The 21,918-nt window shown below is 41.4% G+C and overlaps 1 protein-coding gene across 1 annotated transcript in view; it reads left to right on the forward strand.

Annotated features, from left to right (window-relative positions):
• The window catches only part of LOC136404245 (uncharacterized), a 45,558-nt gene extending 24,083 nt beyond the window's left edge, over nt 1–21,475 (forward strand). The window contains exon 4 of the mRNA XM_066383633.1: nt 20,759–21,475. Within this exon, the coding sequence (XP_066239730.1) occupies nt 20,759–20,847 (89 nt within the window). The 3' untranslated portion in view covers nt 20,848–21,475. The remainder of the gene's footprint in view (nt 1–20,758) is intronic.
• The last annotated feature ends 443 nt before the right edge of the window (nt 21,476–21,918 follow it).

A 21,918-nucleotide genomic window follows, 5' to 3' on the forward strand; every position in this document is an offset into this window, starting at 1 on the left:
TTTATACCATCCCAAAAATGTCTCATATTGAGCAGAATATGGTAAAAACAGAAAATTGAGTTTATTCCAAATGAAAACCAGATTTAAAATGAATGCAGCCTGCTTGCCATATGATTTTTTTCCTCCTACAATCTCTTTGACAAGATTGAAAGAACATGTTGACCATCAAAACATGGAAATGAATGTTTATATGTTAAAAACAGGTGTTGTTTGGCATCTCTTTTTCTTTTTTTTTTTTTTTTTTTTTTCATTTTTCTGAAGCTGGAAACAGGGAGAGACAGTCAGACAGACTCCCGCATGCGCCCGACCGGGATCCACCCGGCACGCCCACCATGGGGTGACGCTCTGCCCACCAGGGGGCGATGCTCTGCCCATCCTGGGCGTCGCCATGTTGCGACCAGAGCCACTCTAGCGCCTGAGGCAGAGGCCAAGGAGCCATCCCCAGCGCCCGGGCCATCTTTGCTCCAATGGAGCCTCGGCTGCGGGAGGGGAAGAGAGAGACAGAGAGGAAAGCGCGGCGGAGGGGTGGAGAAGCAAATGGGCGCTTCTCCTGTGTGCCCTGGCCGGGAATCGAACCCCGGTCCTCCGCACGCTAGGCCGACGCTCTACCGCTGAGTCAACCAGCCAGGGCGGCATCTCTTTTTCTATGGGCCAAAGGTACAAATCCTTTCTGGGATTTTTTGTTTGTTTTCAGCATCGATTTTGTCATAAATATGTTGTAGTTCAGTTATTCTATGTATATTTAAAATATCTGCAAATTTTGATAATTAAAGACTATTTTGATTGGTAGAATATTACAGCTTGTTTGGACACAGTTGTGAATTTTACATTTATTGCAACAAATTATATATACACTTATGCTGTATATATCATTTAATGAGCAAGATCAGGAATTGGCAAAATATGGCCTGAGGACCAATTTACTACATTCAATTTTTTTACAGAGACAGAGAGAGAGTCAGAGAGAGGGATAGATAGGGATAGATAGGGACAGACAGAGAGAAACGAAGAGAGATGAGAAGCATCAATCATTAGTTTTTCATTGCGACACCTTAGTTGTTTATTGATTGCTTTCTCATATGTGCCTTGACTGTAGCGCTACAGCAGACCGAGTGACCCCTTGCTCGAGCCAGCGACCTTGGGTCCAAGCTGGTGAGCTTTGCTCAAACCAGATGAGCCCGCACTCAAGCTACCGACCTCGGGGTCTCGCACCTGGGTCCTCCGCATCCCAGTCCGACGCTCTATTCACTGCGCCACTGCCTGATCAGGCTACATTCAATTTTTACATATTATCTACATGCTTGGAGTTAGTCAAGCTGCAAAGTTTGAGGGCACACTCCCTAACACTGACACCACCAGCAGGTTTGGGAAATTTTCAAAACTACCCTCAGGTTTAGTAATTCACTAGAAGGATTCATAGAACTCACTAAAAGTTATTATACTCACAATTATGATTTATTACAGGGAAACGATACACATTAAAATCACCCAAAGGAAGAGAAGCAATGGACACAGCTTGGGAGGGTTCTGAAAGCTGTTTTCATTGTCTTCTCCTGTAGAGTAATGACCCATTAACTTCATAGCATCGTTTGACAATATGCATGAATTGGTGTTCAGAGTTCTATTGGAACTTCATTCCATAGGCATAATTGATTGATTGACTGATTACCCACATGGTTAAACTCAGTCTCCAGGTCAACTGATACCATGTGGCTCAAAGTCTCCACCCTAAATCACATGGTTGTTTTTCTGATGTAGCCAGCTATTACCCTACAAAGACACTCCTATTATGACATAGATCACCATCCAGAAGTATTTTTGGACCTGTGGTGGCGCAATGGATAAAGCTTCGACCTGGAAACGCTGAGGTTGCCGGTTCAAAACCCTGGGCTTGCCTGGTCAAGGCACATATGGGAGTTGATGCTTCCCGCTCCTCCCCCCTTCGCTCTCTCTCTCTCTCTCTCTCCCCCCTATAATGAATAGATGAAATCTTAAAAAAAAAAAAGAAGTATTTTTGTACCTGTTGATCAAAAGTAAATTAATTATAAATGTAACATAATTAATGCCAGTATCAATGTTTAGCCCTAAGACACTCCTGGGCAAATGATACAGGTAAGAAAAAGGAGCGTATGTAGGGAGACGCCTTGCTAAGGCTGGATTTAAACCTCTGAACATTGTTTTGTTTTGTTTTACACTGAGTAGCATGATTAAATTTTGGGAAAGATCCAGTAAGAAGGGCCTTATATTGTACCATCGGTCAGCTTTTACCAACGGGCTCCTTTCAGCAAGATAACTTGCCAGACACACAATTTGTTTCAGATATCTGTTCCAGATCATGTGGGAGAAAAAATGGTGATTTATAAGCTAAGGCACAGAATTATATGATTCAAAGCAGTTTTTTTCTGGATCTGTAAAGTCAATTTTTCAATTCTAAATCCTGTGAAGACTTGGGCTTTTTACACATTTTATTAAAGTAAAAACTAAGCTATATTCTTTCCTCTGCACTTATTTTTAAGTTGTTAAAGAATGGATGATTCTTAAGTAAATGGAAAGTAAAGTATAAAATAAATAGTGTATTGTTGCATTTATTTTCTTCTGTAACTTTATGTCTTAAAAAGAAAATTGTACCTTTACTCTCTACATTCTATTTATTTTACCTTTTTTATTTATTAGTATAACATGTTTTTACAAGTTATCACACATTTTAAAAAAACATTATTTTAATGGTTATATACTAATCTTTTCATGGATTTATCATTGTTGATTTAACAATTTGACTTTAGTCTTCTATATTTTCTCAAATGATTTTTTTTCCTTTGTGTGTTTGGTGGAGTAATACAATTGAATGTCATTCCAAAATTGTGTTTTCAAATTTATGCAAGCTGATAGGGCAATACAGAATTTTTCTTCTAATGGATATCAATTGCTTATATAATAAAGTATTTACATATGAGTTAAATTTTATGTTTTTTATTTAAAATTTTCTTTACCTTGGTAAATACTAAAATATATTTAATACGGTCTCATTTGCATATTTAATCAATTGAGTTTTCAGAAACTTTGCACATGAAGGACAAAAATTAGTGTTGTCTAGCAAATATCTGAAACTTATCTTGGTCAGTGTGGTGTGGCCTGAAATGGGCAGTGACAGGGTTAGAGGATTAGAGGGTCCCTTTATGATTGTGCTACCAAAAAGGCATGAAGTGTGGTTTTAATCTCTATTCTGCCGCCTAGCTGGTGTCCTGGATGCCTCCACCATCTCCTCTTGATGTTACTACTGTTCTCTGCAAGTCATTTTATTTGATCTCCCTCTTCTTCTACCTAGAAGTGCATAATGTTGACCCCTGTTGCTCTGCCTGACCTCTTTCTCCGTTCTCTCAATCTTGGCAAGGTTCTTGGTTCTGAAGTGAGGTATTATTTTCCTCACTCAAGGCAGAGCTGTATGTTGTCAGTTCCTTGCTGTGCTTCTAGTAATAATAACTCTTTATTTAGCGTCTTCTCTATTACAGCTTTTTTCTCCCTAGGAATTTGGCATGAGTTTCTGAGGGCTCTACTAAAGGCAATTAAGAGATGCATTTCACACTGTATCCCTCTCAGACCTCAGCCTCTGTCCACAGAACCAGCCTGGGCTCTCCTATTCCATCCACTGGGACTGACTCTTTCCCCATCAAACACATTACCTGTGAGAGAGTAAAAGAAGAGTAGCTGTTCTTCAGTGGCTTCAGGGCCTCAGGCTTAGTGGCTGGCTGTCAGCATCTCCCACTGTCACTCCCATGATGTTCCTTGGTTCTCTTCAAGTTGTTCTTTGGTGAGCTTGTCTACAGGCTAACCTAACATGGGTAGGTTTGAGTTCTCAACTTTTCAGCTTAAACTAATGCTCTAGAACCTTGATTCCATTGATTTAGAAATTATTGGACTTGATTATTTTTATGTTAACATTAATTTTTAAAATCACACATTGCTAAATCTCCATTGAGATTATTTTTCAAAGCCCTGGCCAGTTGGCTCAGCAGTAGAGCATCAGCACAGCGTGTGGAAGTCCCAGGTTTGATTCCTGACCAGGGCACACAGAAGCGCCCATCTGCTTCTCCACCCTTCCCCTTCTCCTTTATCTCTATATCTCTCTTCCCTTCCCGCAGCCAAGTCTTCATTGGAGCAAAGTTGGCCCAGGTGCTGAGGATGGCTCTATGGCCTCCGACTCAGGCACTTGAATGGCTCTGGCCGCAGCGGAGCAACATCCCAGATGGGCAGAGCATCGCCCCCTGGTGGGCATGCCAGGTGGATCCTGGTCCGGTGCATGCGGGAGTCTGTCTGCCCCCCCACCTTCTCACTTCGGAAAAAAGAAAAGATTATTTTTCAAATTAACTTGTGTACCAAACTCCAATTTAATTAAGAAATTAGTCTAATACCCTTGTGAAAATATGATTAATTTCTTTAGAACTTTGCCTGACAAAGTAGTTATTTATGATCGCTGATCTTCCTTTGCCTTTTATGGTGAAGAGTGGGTGATGAAGCAGACAAAGGGAAGGCAAAAGGTTTCTTTAATTTTTCTTTTTATATAGAAATTTCATTGTTAAAAAAATCTTTTTAGAAACTTATAACAGATTTTTAAAACATATTTTACTTATTGATTTTAGAGAGAAGAGAGAGAGAAAGGGAGGGGGAGAAGGGGTGCCACTGTAGTAGGTACCAAAAAGCTACAGAATTAATATTAATAGTTTAGGAAGCTTAAAGAACATTTTATTGATTTGGGCTAAGCGTGCAGAGAGATTTTGTGAATGTGATTTCTATACTTGTGTGATTGGCACCAGCTCAGGATGGCTGATAGCATTGTATTGGAAATGAAGAGGGGAAGGAGATTTAGATTACCATCCTTCCCCCCACATCTGTGAGGAAGCAGGTAAATAGTTAACCAGGTGCAGGAAAGGAGAGATTGAAAAAATCTTTTCTTATTTGATGAGCCATTTGCAGACATTTATCCCCTAGTACCATGGAAACCACGCCTCCCCTTCTGGAGACGTATAATTAATGTATATATATATCTCTAAACCAGTGGTAGTCAACCTAGTCTTTACTGCCCACTAGTGGGCATTCCAGCTTTCATGGTGGGCAGTAGCAGAGCAACCAAACAGCACTGCAATTACATACTAATCGACTAACTGTGGACCAGTCAAGATCAGGACAGCGGTCAGACTCTGTCACAGGGCATTTGTATTAGGACCGCACCCGACCTCTTTCGTGACCACCTGGCCCGCATCCACAAGCAACCATGTATCTGACCCCATGTCCACACCCGCCACCTGATCTGGCGGGCAGTTTATGACCACTATTGTCGCCCAAAAACTAGCAATTTGTCATTTTATTACCCCGTAGACAAAGAACTCCATGGTTCGACGCCTCTTTCTATCACAGAAACTGACGGACAATGAAGACATGAATTAACTCATATTTTTGTCTCAATTCCAAGATTTTAGAGTAATACGGTGACATTCTAGGAACCCCCCGCCTTGGACTGCCAAAACTAGCTGATGTCTTGCTACTTCACCCCAATCGCAAAGAAGTGATGGCATTGGCCAACACCCACTACATAAAATTTTATAAAACACACAACCACGGATACTCAGTCTCGTCTCGACAAACTCTCACTCAACCACGACACTTGTAATGTCGTGACCATACAACAGACATCAAGCGCATAAGTTTTGTTCACATTACTTAAGTGAAGCTAAATCGTTACGTAATTGAAACTAAAGTCAGTACGTAGATTTCTGAGAGCAAGCATGTGCTTGTGAAATATCGTGAGCCCATGTCTCAAAAAAAAAATAAATACACAGCTATTCGCCAGAGTATCTGAAGATGGGTTTTATAGAATCTGTTGCAAATAAACAACATTCAATGTGTTTATTGTGCAATAAAACATTATCCAATGAGGCAATGAAGCCAGGTTGATTGTGAGAAAATCTTTCTATATAGCATCCAAATGACAAGGACAAGCCCATTGAATATTTTCAGGAAATATATAAAAAATTTCAAGATCGTTCAACTGCCGTTGCATCATTTAAGAAACAACATACAATGAACAAAGATGGATTAATTGCCACTTATCGCATTTCACAAATAATTGCAAAAAATGGTAAAAGCTATAATATTGGAGAAACTGTAATAATAACCTCTATAAAAGAATTTATCTCAACAGTAATGCATCAGGATATACCTCAAATTTTAAAAATATTGCCCCTAAGTGATAGCACAGTAAAGCAACAAATTGATGAAATGGCAGTTAATATTGAAAACAAACATAAGTATTCTCCAAAACTCTTCATTTTCCATGCAATTGGACGAATCTACCATTGCAGATAATGATGCTTTATTGATGGTATATGTACACTATTTTGATGAAAACAATATATTATGAGAAGAAATGCTACTCACAATAAATCTCATCACAGATATAAAAGGATTATCTATATTTAATACTATGAGAACATACTTTACAAAAAATAATATTCCTTTGAATAATATTGTTACATGCGCTACTGATGGAGCACCATCGATGGTAGGTCACTATCGTGGATTTGTTGCTTATTTAAAACAGGAAGTGCCAAATGTTTTATGTATTTATTGTGTGGTGCACAGACAACATTTTGTAGGAAAACATCTAAATACAAGTCTCCATTCATCATTAAGTATAATAATTCGAGCCATAAACAAGATCAAATCCAATGCAAAGAATGATAGAATGTTTCAGCAGCTTTGCCAGGACAATAATGAAGATTTTATTAAGTTACTTTTGCACACAGAAGTTCAGTGGCTGTCAAAGGGTACATCTTTGGCTAGATTTCTTGCATTATATTATAGTGCCATACAATCTTTTGAAAGTAATAATGAGACCAATCTGTGTCAACAGTTAAAAAATAGTAAAGAATGATGCCTTTTACTTGGCAGATATTTTCAAGAGATTTAATGATGTCAATTTGCAGCTTCAAGAAGCTAATAAAACTCTTATAGGTTGCCAAAGTATTGTGATATTATTATTATTATTATTATTATTATTATTATTATTATTTTGTATTCTTCTGAAGCTGGAAACGGGGAGGCAGACAGACTCCCGCATGCACCTGACCAGGATCCACCCGGCATGCCCACCAGGCGGCGATGCTCTGCCCATCCAGGGCGTCGCTCGGTTGCGACCAGAGCCACTCTAGCGCCTGGGGCAGAGGCCATGGAGCCATCCCCAGCACCGGGCCATCTTTTGCTCCAATGGAGCCTCGGCTGCAGGAGGGGAAGAGAGAGACAGAGAGGAAGGAGAGGGGGAGGGGTGGAGAAGCAGATGGGCGCCTCTCCTGTGTGCCCTGGCCAGGAATCGAACCCAGGACTTCCACATGCCAGGCCGGCGCTCTACCACTGAGCCAACCGGCCAGGGCCATATTGTGCTATTATTTATTGACAAACTTGAACTACTTTGTCATAATCTATTGAAGAGAGAATTTCATCAGTTTCCTCAATTATCATCTATAAAATAGATGATGTAACTCCTAAGGATATTGACAGATTCAGTAGCCACTTCAACGAACTTAAATTGGACATGGAAAAACAATTTGAAAATATTTTGAAATTGAAGGTGTATGACTGGATGAAAAATTGTTTTACCACAAATATTGAAGAGGCTGATACAACTTGCCAAGAAGAACTGTTAGAAATTAGATATGATGAAGAAAGTAAACATAAATCTGACAGTGGTGGATATGAAAACCTATGGGAAAATTAAAAATGCCGGTCTTATATCCAAATATGTGGAAAATGGTATTCAGTTTATTGATATCTTTCCCTACCTCATATCTTGTGGAATCAGGATTTAGTGCTGGTAATCATATTATGATGAAAGAAAGAAACTGCCTGAATATTTCCGAAAGGGGAGACCTTCGTTTGTTCCTCACAAAAATTGAACCAGATATTTAATATTTAGTTTCCCAGCATCAGCCTCAGGGATCCCACTAATAATTCAATTAACTAATGTAATTTCTATGTATGCAAAGTATAAATAAAAAGATAGATTTAACTATAGTAAATTGTTTTATAAAGATTTATTCTGCCCAAATTAGCAAGAATCCGACATAAAGTACTTGGTAAGTAATTATTATTATATGTTTTAACTTGCTGTAACTCTGCTTTATAAGTTTTATAAAGTAATGTTACTTCCCTACTTTATAAATCACCATTACTGTGGAACCTGTGGGCAGTTAGAAAATTTACTACTAACAGAGATACAAAAGTGGGTGGTAGGTATAAAAACATTGACTACCCCTGCTCTAAACAAAGGAATGGCAAATGAACACTAGAAAATTTAGGAATATCTTTTAATGTGTTGAATAACATTTTTGCTATTGTGTTACCTTATGAGTTTTGATGTGTAGAAATGTTTTTATAGGTCCTATAGACAAATGTTGTAAGCTTGCTAATGAATTATGTCCCATCCTCCTCTTTTTCCCACCAACCTGTATGTGTGTGAACAAAGGTGTATAACCTGCCTCAAGGGCTGTGCCCGGACATACAACATGATTTGGGTCTGTGAATGCCCTGTATTAGTCATATGCAGCCAGCATATTTAATAAATCTCCTCCTTTAATAAAACTCCTTAAAATTCATCTGGACTTGGTGTCTCTATGTAAACCCATGGAATTGAGGTACAGGTACTTTACAACATTTGGTGCCCAACATGGGGCCGCAGTGTTTCCCGTCACCAGGTAGAGACACCCCAAATCGGACAGTCTCTCTGGGGAGCTGCCTGACCCTGCTGGAATCTCGAGAAGAGGTGCCACCTGAGATGTTTTCAGGGCTCCTGGTTTTACTGTGGGTCCAGACAGTTCCCCAGTAGATGCCTCCCCATTCCCAAATTCGACAATTTGGACAATTCGACAGAGAAATCAAGGCGATAGGTAAGGCAACTCCTTTGCTTTACTGAATTCTGGCTTTCCTCTTAATTCTTGCTTTTGCTTTTCTGTTTGGGACTAGGATGTAGGTAGGGTAGATTTGTGGCTTTACTAATTTGTAACTCTGGAGATATGTAGGTAAGGCAAATCTCCTGCTTTGCTGTTTGGAACTCCAGAGAGGTAGGCAGGGCCAATCTTCTACTTTGCTGTTTGGAACTAGTCTGTCTGTTTGGGCTATTGCATGGGGATCAGACGTCTCACCCATGCAATAGGCTTTCCAAAGACCAAGATGTTGGTAGAGTTTTTAGGTCCTGCCTCGGGCTTTGCTGGGAGACGTCTGGTTATACACTAGAAAGACATTAATGGGGACCAGGTCCCGCCTCAAACTTTCAGAGGTATCTAGTTGTGCTCTCAGTAAAAAACATTAGTGGGGACTTCATTTATGCTCTAGGAAGGCATTAGTGGAGACTGAATTAGCTAGAATTAGTCAGTCCCACATCACTGCATCAGTGGAGACTGAGCTAACCTGGATTGATAGATCTCACCTCACACTTCCAGAGACTTCTCTGTGTTCGTCAGATCTTATTCTTTGCTTTTATTGTTTCTGTCTAAAACCTCTGAATTTGAGTCTAAAGTTCTTCCAGGGACACGGCCTGCATGCACCTGAGAGGCCACTAGGGGGGAACCTTCCCTTGTCTATGGAGCTTTGTCAGAAAAATATCCGGTATAATTTTAATTGAAATACAGCATGCTCATTGAAATTTCTTGATTATTTGTAATGTGAAGTCTTTGTTTAAGGTTTAAATGTGTCTGATTTTAAGGCCTGCCTTGAGTTCTTGTGTCAAAAATTAGAGGTTTCTGGCTTAAAAACTAGAAAACAATCTTAAATGGTGAATTGTTTGTACTGAAGAAATTATTCTCTTCTGTTGGCTCTTTCCCCTTATCTTATGTAATAATTAATACCTCTATAGTACTTTGATCAATGGTTAAATTTAACAATGAATCCGCCACAGTGGCTTAAAACATACTCAATACAGAGCGGGTACCATGTCTTTTTAGTCAAGCCAAATTTGAGTCAGAAACAGAAAAAAAGAATAACTAAAGCAATAGTAGCAGTACTCCAAGAGTCAAACTCTTTTAAGGGACCCCAAAGGAGTGAAATAGTGAAGGGGAGAAAGGAAGCGATTCAAGAAGAACTAGGGCTATACTGGGAAGAAATCAATGTACATATTGCAAAAAAGAAGGACATTGGAAAAATAAATGTCCCAGGTTACAAGCAGCCAAGAGGGTGAGAGAAAAGTGGAGCCCACAAATTAAAAGTGTTTCTCCAGCCTCTGGGGAATGGCTGGCATGCAGGTGATATCAGTGAAAGAAGAGTGGAAGGCAGGGCCAGGACGTGCTGTGTGTGGAATGGTGGGGGGAAGGGCACTAGAGTAAGGGTGTGATAACTAAAGGAAATATAGAATAGAAACTAGTTTCAGATATCCACCTACTGACCAAAAAAGGTTTTGCCCATTTAGAAAATACAGGGCAGGAATAATATTAAAAATTGGAACTTTGCTTTAGAAAAATCTTAGACTAGTGTGTGGAGGACCCGGGTTCGATTCCCGGCCAGGGCACACAGGAGAAGCGCCCATTTGCTTCTCCACACCTCCGCCGCGCTTTCCTCTCTGTCTCTCTCTTCCCCTCCCACAGCCAAGGCTCCATTGGAGCAAAGATGGCCCGGGCGCTGGGGATGGCTCTGTGGCCTCTGTCTCAGGCACTAGAGTGGCTCTGGTCGCAACATGGCGACACCCAGGATGGGCAGAGCGTCGCCCCATGGTGGGCGTGCTGGGTGGATCCCGGTCGGACGCATGCGGGAGTCTGTCTGACTGTCTCTCCCTGTTTCCAGCTTCAGAAAAAATGGAAAAAAAAAAAAAAGAAAGAAAAATCTTAGAGAAAAGAAAAAAGATTTAGAGATTACCAAACCACGGGTGTGGAACTTGCTAGTTAATTGTGTTTCTTGAATTAAATTGCAGCTCCAGAAGGAGTGATGGAATCATAAGTAACAGAATTAAAAGGGAAAATAAATGTAAAATGTACAAGACTGGCACCAGGAGAAGGATTCTGACACTCTCCTGAGGGGACGAAGTGAGTGTTGGGGCCCCTCCAAGTTTCCCCTGCCTTTCCCCAATCCCTTGGTGTGGCATGATTGTTATCTGATGTGGGAGGCATGGGATTCATAGGGGGACCCACTACTTTAGCCATAATAGTAAAAATTGTAAAAAGAATTTTCAGGGAATTGCGGGAAAATTGGAACCTCGTGGGCTAAAGCAGCCCACTGGTAGAAAGGTAAATTTATAAAAATTGTATTTTTTAATTAGCTGCTTTGGTTGTAAGAAATAAAGCTAAATAGCTGCTGGGAGGGAGAAAGTGAAAGTCGGCTTAATTCTTGAAAATGCCTGGTCCAAACACCTGCCCGTCCACGCCACCTCTCCCACGGCAGCCATGTCCCTAAACTGGCAGTGGAGGAAGAGGGGACAGGAGCCCTGGGAAGGTTAGGCACCACTTTGGAACTAAGCTCAGAGCCTCGCTGCCGCTGCCATCTAAGCATGACCAGGCTAGGGTTCAGCCAGCCTCGGGATGCGCAAGAGGGGACAAACCCACCAGATGCCTCTTTCTTCTTGACCACATAAGGCCTTTTGCCCCCTTGGGTATAGCTCTCTAATGGAGTGCCATGTGTGGGCACTGCCTCAATAGGGAATGTGCCTACCTATATAGTTTAAATTTAAATTTTGGCTCTAAAAGGAAATTTCAATTTGTTGTACTGTTAATAGTTGGCTCTATTAACTAATAAGTTTTCCAACCACTGGGTTAGGAGTAGTGACTTATTGTCCTCCACTGATGTGTGAAAAAGTATTTTTCATGTTAGAAATGTATATGTTATTTCAAAGGTCTTTTGTTAATTCCTTTTATTTGCTGTCTCATGATATTAAAATCTTAGTTTAAATATTATAAAATATATAATAATTGTTAATAATGTCTTTATATAATATTTAGTTTATTATCATTTTGAAACAATATTGTTCAATGCTACATAATATAAGAAAGAAAGTCATAACCTGAAACTCCTGCAAATCTATTTTATCATGCTTTTTGTTTAAAAATTTCTTTTAAATGCTAATGTACTGAGTTATTCAGCAGCAGAGAGACTATGAAATCCTAAAGGAGATGCCAATCCTGTTTCTCTTGCAAACTTTTACCCTCTTTTATTTGATCCAGCTAATAATGCTGTTTTTGTTTTTTCCCAAAAAGTTTATATAAACAGATACGGACCCTCAAGCCCCTCAGTGAGATCTTCTGAACATGGCTTTTAAGGTCTATAATGACCAAGAGAGGAACAGAAAAGGAAAATAGAGCCTAAAAGAGATCAGGAAAATAACAGCTTTTGGCATATGCCCTTAAAGGCTCCAGCGCCCCGAAGGGGCTTCATAGGACTCCATCAGGTTCCAGCTTCAAGAGTGGAAAAAAGGTAATTGAGCTAAGGCCTGCCGGGTTTCTCAGCCCTCACTAGGGACATGCCTTTACTGTGAGAAAAAGGGACACTGGAAGGTAAGCTGCCCCCCTTGCCTCTGAAAGGGAAGGTTCAGTCTCTTCCAACTCTAATCCAGCTACCTGTGACCTGACCTTGCCCAGCCTGTTTGGACTTGCCACTGAAGGTTAAAGGTGCCCAGGGCCATCGGCCCCATCTCACATCACCATGGATGAGCCTAGGGTATTTCTTTCAAGTAGCAGGTAAATTGATCTCATTTCTTGTAAACACAAGGGCCACTTACTATACCTTGCCTAATATTCAAGTTTTATTTATCCCTCGAAGATCTCTATTGTGGGTATTGACAGTCTCATTTTTTGTTGCTTTGTTTAATGTATAGTGTCTCCTTTATTCCTCTTGTCTCAATGCACCATGCATATTTTAGGCTGGGACCTGCTCCTAATTTCAGCTAGAAGCAGTGGTCATTAGGACCTGGACTCTAGCTGCAGTGTGGAAATGTGACCACAGTTCCAGTGCCTTGTAGACTTTTCCTAAATATGTGTGACTCCAGCTCTTTGGGACATTTCTCAGACTGAAGTAGAAATTGGGTTACATTTACAAATAATATGAAACAGTAATAGTGTCAGCATGGACTTAGTAAAATTATGTTAACATGTTAAGGACATATATGTTAAGACTATAATGATTTTATTTTGGATCCTGTTATATTAGTTAGAACTTTATTTGATAACCTAATGGGCTTTAATCACTTTATTGTATTAGAACACTTGTGATAACATTTGTTAACATTAGCTGTTTTAATTTTATTGTTTATTTTATATTTTTGCAGTTTGCCTAAAAATCGGAACATAGGAATTCGAAATTCAAATGAGTAGGGAAATGCCACTCAAAACCAGTGGGTTTTGGGACCCTTATTGCCAAAGGTTTATTTGAAACCAATTAGAAAAAGATTTTGCCAACAGAAAAGAGAAAATTAGAGAAGCAAGACTTAGAATTTATTACAAAAGGCATATCTGAATGTTTAGTTTATGTCCAAGTAAATACTAAGCAAAAATAAAGAAATTATAGAAAGAAACAGTGAGAAAGGAATTTTCCCAGGTAAATATTTAGAAATAGACTTTAATAAAATAATTGCCAAATAAATAAACGGTTTTCCTTCAAAAATAGGGCACAGTGACAGTTGTTAGGAAGTTACTATATAGAATTCTTTTTTTTTTTTTTAATTTTTTTGTATTTTTTGTATTTTTCTGAAGCTGGAAACGGGGAGAGACAGTCAGACAGACTCCCGCATGCGCCTGACCGGGATCCACCCGGCACGCCCACCAGGGGTGACGCTCTGCCCACCAGGGGGCGATGCTCTGCCCCTCCGGGGCAACGCTCTGTCAAGGCCAGAGCCACTCTAGCGCCTGGGGCAGAGGCCAAGGAGCCATCCCCAGCGCCCGGGCCATCTTTGCTCCAGTGGAGCCTTGGCTGCGGGAGGGGAAGAGAGAGACAGAGAGGAAGGGGGGGGTGGAGAAGCAAATGGGCGCTTCTCCTATGTGCCCTGGCCGGGAATTGAACCCGGGTCCCCTGCACACCAGGCTGACGCTCTACCGCTGAGCCAACCAGCCAGGGCCTATATAGAATTCTTTCCAAGTTTAGCTTGCCCATTCTAGTGTTGGGCCTGCATTTGTGTCCACAGTCTCAAAGCTGGTAGTAAAGGAACCTCATATTAATTAGAAACTAATTTGAAGTTACATTGTGCCCACAGGCACCAAAAAGTTCAGGGCAAATAAAATGCATGAATCAAATCGTAAAGGAAATGTAACCACTCCTTTCTTGAGTACTTGCAGGGTCTGCAGGTTACTCAGCAGGCTGTTCAAAAGACTGTCCAAGAGTGCTTCCAGAATTGCCAGGAGATCCAGTACATCCTTTTAAGCCTGGGGACTCAGTCTGGATGAAGAAGTACATCACTCAAGAACTGACTCCCATGTGGATGGGTCCACACACTGTGATCCTGACCACTCCCACTGCTGCCAAGGTAGAAAGCATGCCTGCCTGAGTCCACCATAGCTGGTTAAAGCCTTCAGTCCCAGCAGAGACACCCTGGGGACAGTGGAGACTGACCCCACCAACCCTTATAAGTTAACTCTGAGAAGGATAGCATGCCCTACTTCCCACAAACCGGAAGCTGGTTGGTCTACATACGATGAAAGCATGAAGAAACTTACTAAGGACTTGCTTTTAAATCAGACTTTGGGGAAAGGGAAACTAGGGTAAAATGAAAGCCAGTTAATTTTATGTAAGTTACAAAAAGTTTGTGTAATTTATATAAAATCAATCAATAACATTTGTTTCTTTAGTGAACTGTATTGCTATTAATGCTGATGGTTAAATATCTGTTACATGTTATAAGCTAATATTCCTACTCAACAGCCTCTTACTCTTCAGTAAATTAAGTCAAAGATTTGACTTAGGATATAAAACCAGTGGGGAATGTAGTAAGGTACCAAAAAGCTACAAAATTAATATTAATAGTTTAGGAAGCTTAAAGGACATTTTATTGATTTGGGATAAGCGTGCAGAGAGATTTTGTGAATGGGATTTCTATATTTGTATGATTAGCACCAACTCAGGATGGCTGATAGCACTGTATTGTAAATGAAGAGAGGAAGGAGATTTAGATTCCCATCCTTCTCCCACACCTGTAAGGAAGCAGGTAAATAGCTAGCCAGGTGCAGAAAGGGTGAAATTGAAAAAAAACCTTTTCTTATTTGATGAGCCATTTGCAGACATTTATCCTCTAGCACTATGGAAACTACTCCTCCCCTCCTGAAAGTGTGTAATTAATGTATATATCTCTAAACAAAGGAATGGCAAATGAACACTAGAAAATTTAGGAATATCTTTTAATGTGTGGAATAACATTTTTCCTATTGTGTTACCTTATGAGTTTTGATGTGTAGAAATGTTTTTTTATAGGTTCTATAGACAAATGTTGTAAGCTTGCTAATACATTATGTCCCATCCCCCTCTTCCTTTTCCCGCCAACCTTGTGTGTGTGTGCACAAAGGTATGACACATGACATGATTTGGGTCTGCAAATGCCCCATGTTAGTCATATGGGGTCGGCATATTTAACAAATCTCCTCCTTTAATAAACTCCTTAAAATTCATCTGGGCTGGGTGTCTCTACGTAAACCTGTGGAATTGAGGTATGGGTACTTTACAACACCATGAACCAGCATGGCTAGTAATTCCAGGTCCTGAGTGGGAACGGCATGGAATTAAGAAAATAGGCTTAAAGAAATAAAGGATGGGGTTGAGAGGGCTCTGAAATTGCTGATGGCAAAAACAGAATGCACTCCACACCCACTTTTTGCTTTATTTATAGGTCAAAGTGAATCCATTAGCAAATCAGAGATCTCTGATCACATTTCCAAGGCAACCCAAGAATTTTACCAAGTGCAGAACCCCCACCATACATAACATCTTAGCTTCACAAAACAAAGGATAAAAGAAACTTGCCTCCAGTCTTTCCAAGGGACATGGGGGATAGGATGAGTATAAACAATCCAGCACCACAGCTTAACAGCCTTTAGCAACTTCACAGAACAAGTGAGGTGGGGGGTTGGGCAGACTGTCAGCTTATTGCCAGTTCCCCACACCTCTGTTCCCCCAAAATCTAAACTGCAAAAAACCTGTTGGCTTTTTGGTCCCCAACAAAGGGGGAAGCATCAACTCATAGTAGTTGCTTCTCATATGTGCCTTGACCGGGCAAGCCCAGGGTTTTGAACCAGTGACCTCAGCATTTCAGGTCAATGGTTTATTCACTGTGCCACCAGGTTAGGCTTACTACAGTTTTTATATACATGATAAAACATAGCATTATATGGCGAAAATTCAGAACGTATAGTAAAAACTACTTTTAAAAAAAGTAACAAAAAGAGGTTAGAAAAGCCATTAGATAAGTGTAAATCTCATGCAAAAGAAGTTTTTTTTGGCCCTATCGTCATCCATCTACCCATCCATGCATTTATCCATCTGTCTCTCCATCCATCTGTAAATTCATCCATTTAGCCATTCATACATGCAATTATTTAGCCTCCATCTATGTCAGATGTTGTGCTGAGCATCAAGGATATGAATTCCCCAGAGAAATATGTAATCTAGAGGGATCAGAGATGTATGAAGAAGTATGATAGATACCATTGGTACCCCAGGTGGCATTCCTTTGGCCACTTCTGACTTGAGCTGTGGTAGATAGTAACCATGTACCGTGATGGCTTCTCACTACTAGTGTCCACTGAGTTTCTCAGCTTTACTGCTTCAGGGAGTTCCCCGAAGTTATTCTACTGCCTATAGAATAAGAGTAAGTGTGTGTGTGTGTGTGTGTGTGTGTGTGTGTGTGTGTGTGTGTGTGTGTGTAATTAACATCCCAAGGAAAATCCCAACCAATGGGAGACAAGAATCAGTAAGTAAATGCCTCTGGCTTCTCATCATTCAAAGGACACTTATAAGAAACATTTTACATGGTTCCATAGAGAATCCCTACTGGGATTTGGGCCCCAGTTACCCACAGCTATAAACTGCATAATAATTCCTACTTTACTGACTTTCCTTATTTATCTGTCTCTTTTTTCCCCTCTTCTTCACTCTGGCCTCCTTGTAATACTATCCAAATTCCTTGTCACTTTTAGCCAAGGTCCTGCTTTCGGCAGAACCCAATATTTGTATTACCAATACAAAATAATAATTTCTATAGATAATAAAGATATAAGCAGAGTTCTCTTGTTTGATAGAGGGTGGAGCAACTAATTTCCTAGGTAGAACTTGCCAGAAAAAACTATAGATCAATTTCAGGAGCCAAAGAAAGGGAGAAATTTGAAATTAATAGTGGAAAGATAGGGTACTTTGATTTCTTTAACTAGAGTTCAAAAAGGGATATGTAGTCCTAGAATGATACAATGAAGGCTAATTTGCATAGCTCCTGTTATTTGAGTGAGTTTTATGAACTTTTGGGAGGACTCGATGAAATAATTTGGAAATAATGCCCAGTTTGGAGGACAAAGAGTTGGAACAGGTCTGTCTATGTTTTGACCTTTGAAACTCTTTCTTGGACTAGGGAGGATGCTTTGAGGTATGAGAATGTCAAGAAACTTAGGCTTGGTCCAGGGATAATAGTTGTGATCAGGGACGAAAGTAGAGTTTACTGGCAATAAACATTGCATTGTGGCTTTCTACTGTCTTGTAACCAAGCTCCCAGGGCAATGTGTGCCACGTTCCATGAGAGAGGAGCTGTGAAGATTTAAAGAGTATCAAAAGAAATGTTGTGATTCACCAAAGCATTGTTAAAAACTAAAATCATGAGAACTTCCCTCTGGAAACCCATTCACTAGAGCCCGGTGCTTTGACTACAACCTTGGAGAGTCTGAGGTTTGAGCAGGTCCATAATGTTGTTAAGGGGAAAAACAATGTCCTCCCTAGCTCCAGAGCCTAAAGCTACACAAAGAGGCAGGCAGAACGGTCAATATTCTGAGGTCACAAATGGAAGGTAACCAACTATGGCAGCTGTCTCACAGACTGGTCAGATGAAGGAAGTTATGCAGTAGAGATGGGCAAGAGCTCTGACTCTCAGACCTAGCGACTATGTATCTAGTTATCTACATCCCTGTCACTGTTTCTTCCCAATCATCTGGTAGTCAAACATTGTGTTATAATGGCATATTGAACCAACAATATTATGGCACTTTTCTTTTTTTTTTTTTTTTTCTGTATTTCTCCGAAGCCGGAAACGGGGAGAGACAGTCAGACAGACTCCCGCATGAGCCCGACCGGGATCCACCCGGCACGCCCACCAGGGGGCGAGGCTCTGCCCCTCCGGGGCATAGCTCTGTTGCCCGGAGCAGAGGCCGAGGAGCCATCCCCAGCGCCCGGGCCATCCTTGCTCCAGTGGAGCCCCGGCTGCGGGAGGGGAAGAGAGAGACAGAGAGGAAGGAGAGGAGGAGGGGTGGAGAAGCAGACGGGCGCCTCTCCTGTGCGCCCTGGCCGGGAATCGAACCCGGGACTTCCGCACGCCAGGCCGATGCTCCACCACTGAGCCAATCGGCCAGGGCCGGCACTTTTCTAAAAATAATATCAACAACAAGAAATTCTCTCCTTGGGCAATACGATAGATCCTAATGTAGAATGCAACGACAAACAGTACAGAACCCCAGATATGAGGCTTCTATTGCTCATAATAATTCTTAAAATAACATTCAGATTCATTTCACCTCTCTGATTTCCCATTTTTTCAATTTTAAAATGGAGATAATAATACTTCCAAAGGTATGTCATGTATGAGAAAATGTGTGCGGAGCTTCCAGTATGTCAGTACCTGACATAGGCCAGACAGCCAGACATTTTAGATCGGGGTCGGGAACCTTTCTGGCTGAGAGAGCCATGAACACTACATATTTAAAAATGTAATTCTGTGAGAGCCATACAATATGTTTAACACTAAATACAAGTAAATGTGTGCATCTTATGTAAGACCAACACTTTTAAGTACAATAAGTCTCTGAATTCTTTTTAATAACGTTGTTATGCTGTTGCTAACCAATGATGAATAAAGTACTTCTTACCATTAATGTGACTTCTGGTGCTGCATGGTTTTGCTGATGGCTTTGTAGTCTGGTTGATACGTGGTGAGATTAAGCTTCATGCAGGAGTTGAGACTTCCATCCGTTAAACATGATCATAGGCTAGTCTTAACGTTCTTTCCATGTGAGAAACACTGCTCACATGCATATATAGAGCCAAACATTGTCAGTACAGCAACACTCACACATTGCAGTGTGGTGTGTGGTATGTGATGGGAAGCACGTTCCAAGTTTTTTTTGTTTTGTTTCTTTTTTGTATTTTTCTGAAGCTGGAAACGGGGAGAGACAGTCAGACAGACTCCCGCATGCGCCCGACTGGGATCCACCCGGCACGCCCACCAGGGGCTACGCTCTGCCCACCAGGGGGCGATGCTCTGCCGCGACCAGAGCCACTCTAGCGCCTGGGGCAGAGGCCAAGGAGCCATCCCCAGAGCCCGGGCCATCTTTGCTCCAGTGGAGCCTTGGCTGCGGGAGGGGAAGAGAGAGACAGAGAGGAAGGAGAGGGGGAGGGGTGGAGAAGCAGATGGGCGCTTCTCCTGTGTGCCCTGGCTGGGAATTGAACCCGGGACTCCTGCACGCCAGGCCCATGCTCTACCGCTGAGCCAACCGGCCAGGGCCACGGTCCAAGTTTTGACAATCACCTGGTCAGTGGTTGAAGTTTTTTCATTTCTCCCCACTTGTGTTTGCTCGACAACTCTACTTGCTGTCGTGCAAGTCTTTCCAAATCTTCATTCAGTGACTTGAACTTATTTACCCACATGTCTGAGGCCTTCAGGTTAGCAGCTTGTAGCTCAAAATCTGACGGAGACACCGGGGATGTAACTCAGGTTGGCGCTGTCCACTGCACATTTGTGTGGATGGGTGATAAACTTAAAAGATGAGTGCACTCACGAAATTCTCCAAAGCGAGCTTTGAATGACTGCAGAAGATTATATGTGAAACCTGCTAGCTGTGGAGATCAAGATATTGAGCAGGGTCACTTGCTGTGTCTGCATCTTTAAACTCTCCCAGTTTTTCAAAGTGTGGTAAACGACCTGTTTTAATGTCTGCAATGAAGAGTTCCAGCTTGTTTTCAAATGCAAACACAGCTTGTTGAAGGATTAAGACTGTATTTCCAGTGCCTTGCATTTTCACAATGAGCTGGTTCAGATGTTCAGTCATGTCCACAAGATAGGAGAACTTCAGGAGCTACTCGGTGTTAGCTAATTCAGGATGCTCGACACTTTTCATTTCAAGAAAAGTCCGGATTTTGCTCAGACAAGCCGCGAAATGGCTGAGCACCTTCTCTCTTCACAACCAACGCACACTGCTGTGCAGAAGCAGACCAGGATAATTATTCCCAACTTCATCCAGCAGTGTTTTAAACTGGAGATCATTTAAAACTTGGGCAACAATAAAGTTGACCACCCGAATGACCAGCGACATCACCTCATCAAGCTGCACGCCACACATCTGAGCACAAAGCGCCTCCTGATGTAGGATGCAGTGAAAACTTAGGATGGGTCTCTTTTCATGTTCTCGAAGAAGCGCTATGAATCCTCTGTTTTTCCCCACCATGCATGGAGCACCATCAGTACACACCGAAATAAGTTTATCCATCGGTAGATTTTTTTCTTTAGCGAACTCAGTGGAAGACTTGAGTAAATCCTCCTCTCTTGTTGTCTCTTTCATAGGCAAAACAGCAAGACTGCCTGACCAGGCGGTGGTGCAGTGGATAGAGCATCAGACTGGGATGCGGAGGACCCAGTTTCAAGATCCCTGAGGTCGCCAGCTTGAGCGTGGCCTTATCTGGCTTGAGCAAGACTCACCAGCTTGGACCCAAGGTTGCTGGCTCAAACAAGAGGTCACTCGGTCTGCTGAATGCTGGTGGTCAAGGCACATGAGAAAGGAATCAATGAACAACTAAGGTGTTGCAATGAAAAACTAGTGATTGATGCTTCTCATCTCTCTCCCTATCCTGTCTGTCTCTCCCTATTCCTCTCTCTGACTCTCTCTCTGTCTCTGGAAAAAAAACCCAGCAAGACTTTCTTCAGTAGTGTGTCACCGACAGCATATCTTGCAATCACGCTGAACTGGGATAAATGGTTTACGTCTGCTGACTCATCCAAAGCGAGAGAAAAGAAGAGTGCTGCATTTATGCCCTCACTTGTGCTGCCTTAATTTGATTTACCATAATGATGGTATGAACATGAACAGTTCTTGCCAACAGAGGCATGTCTTTTATTCATTTAATTATCTGTCTTTATCCAAAAAGTCGTCAAAAAGTTCATTGGTAGCATCAAGATGACTGTTTTGGCATACTCCTCATCTGTGAATGTCTTTCTTTTTCTCACAATTGCTAAAGCACCAGCTAAGCTAGCCGAATTCCATTCACCTTGTTGGGTCCAAACACGGAGTTGCTGCTGACTAGCTTGCACTCTGCACAGTAGTTCTTGACATGTTTTCTTCCTGCTGTCCCCCGCTGGATATTGGATATATCGATGCAAATGTAGTATGGCGTGTGTCGAAGTGCCGCTTTATATTTCACTGTTTCATCGATGCAATTTTATCATTGCATATTAGACACATTGCAGAACCTGCTCTCTCCACAAAGGTGAATTCCTCTGTCCATTCCTGCTGAAAAGTACAATACTCCTCATCTTTTTTTCTTTTAGCCATCTTCTTCGTCAAAAGGGTTTCTGCAATTAGCTAGCTGACTACTTGATTAAAAGTAGGGAAGTTTACTTCCTGACCTCACAACGACCCAAGTGTACATTATGCATTATCCAATAAAAATTTGGTGTTGAGCCTGACCAGGCGGTGGCGCAGTGGATAGAGCATTGGACTGGGATGT

Source organism: Saccopteryx leptura, chromosome 4 (genome assembly GCF_036850995.1).
Source record: "Saccopteryx leptura isolate mSacLep1 chromosome 4, mSacLep1_pri_phased_curated, whole genome shotgun sequence".
In the NCBI taxonomy this organism is placed as follows: Eukaryota; Metazoa; Chordata; class Mammalia; order Chiroptera; family Emballonuridae; genus Saccopteryx; species Saccopteryx leptura.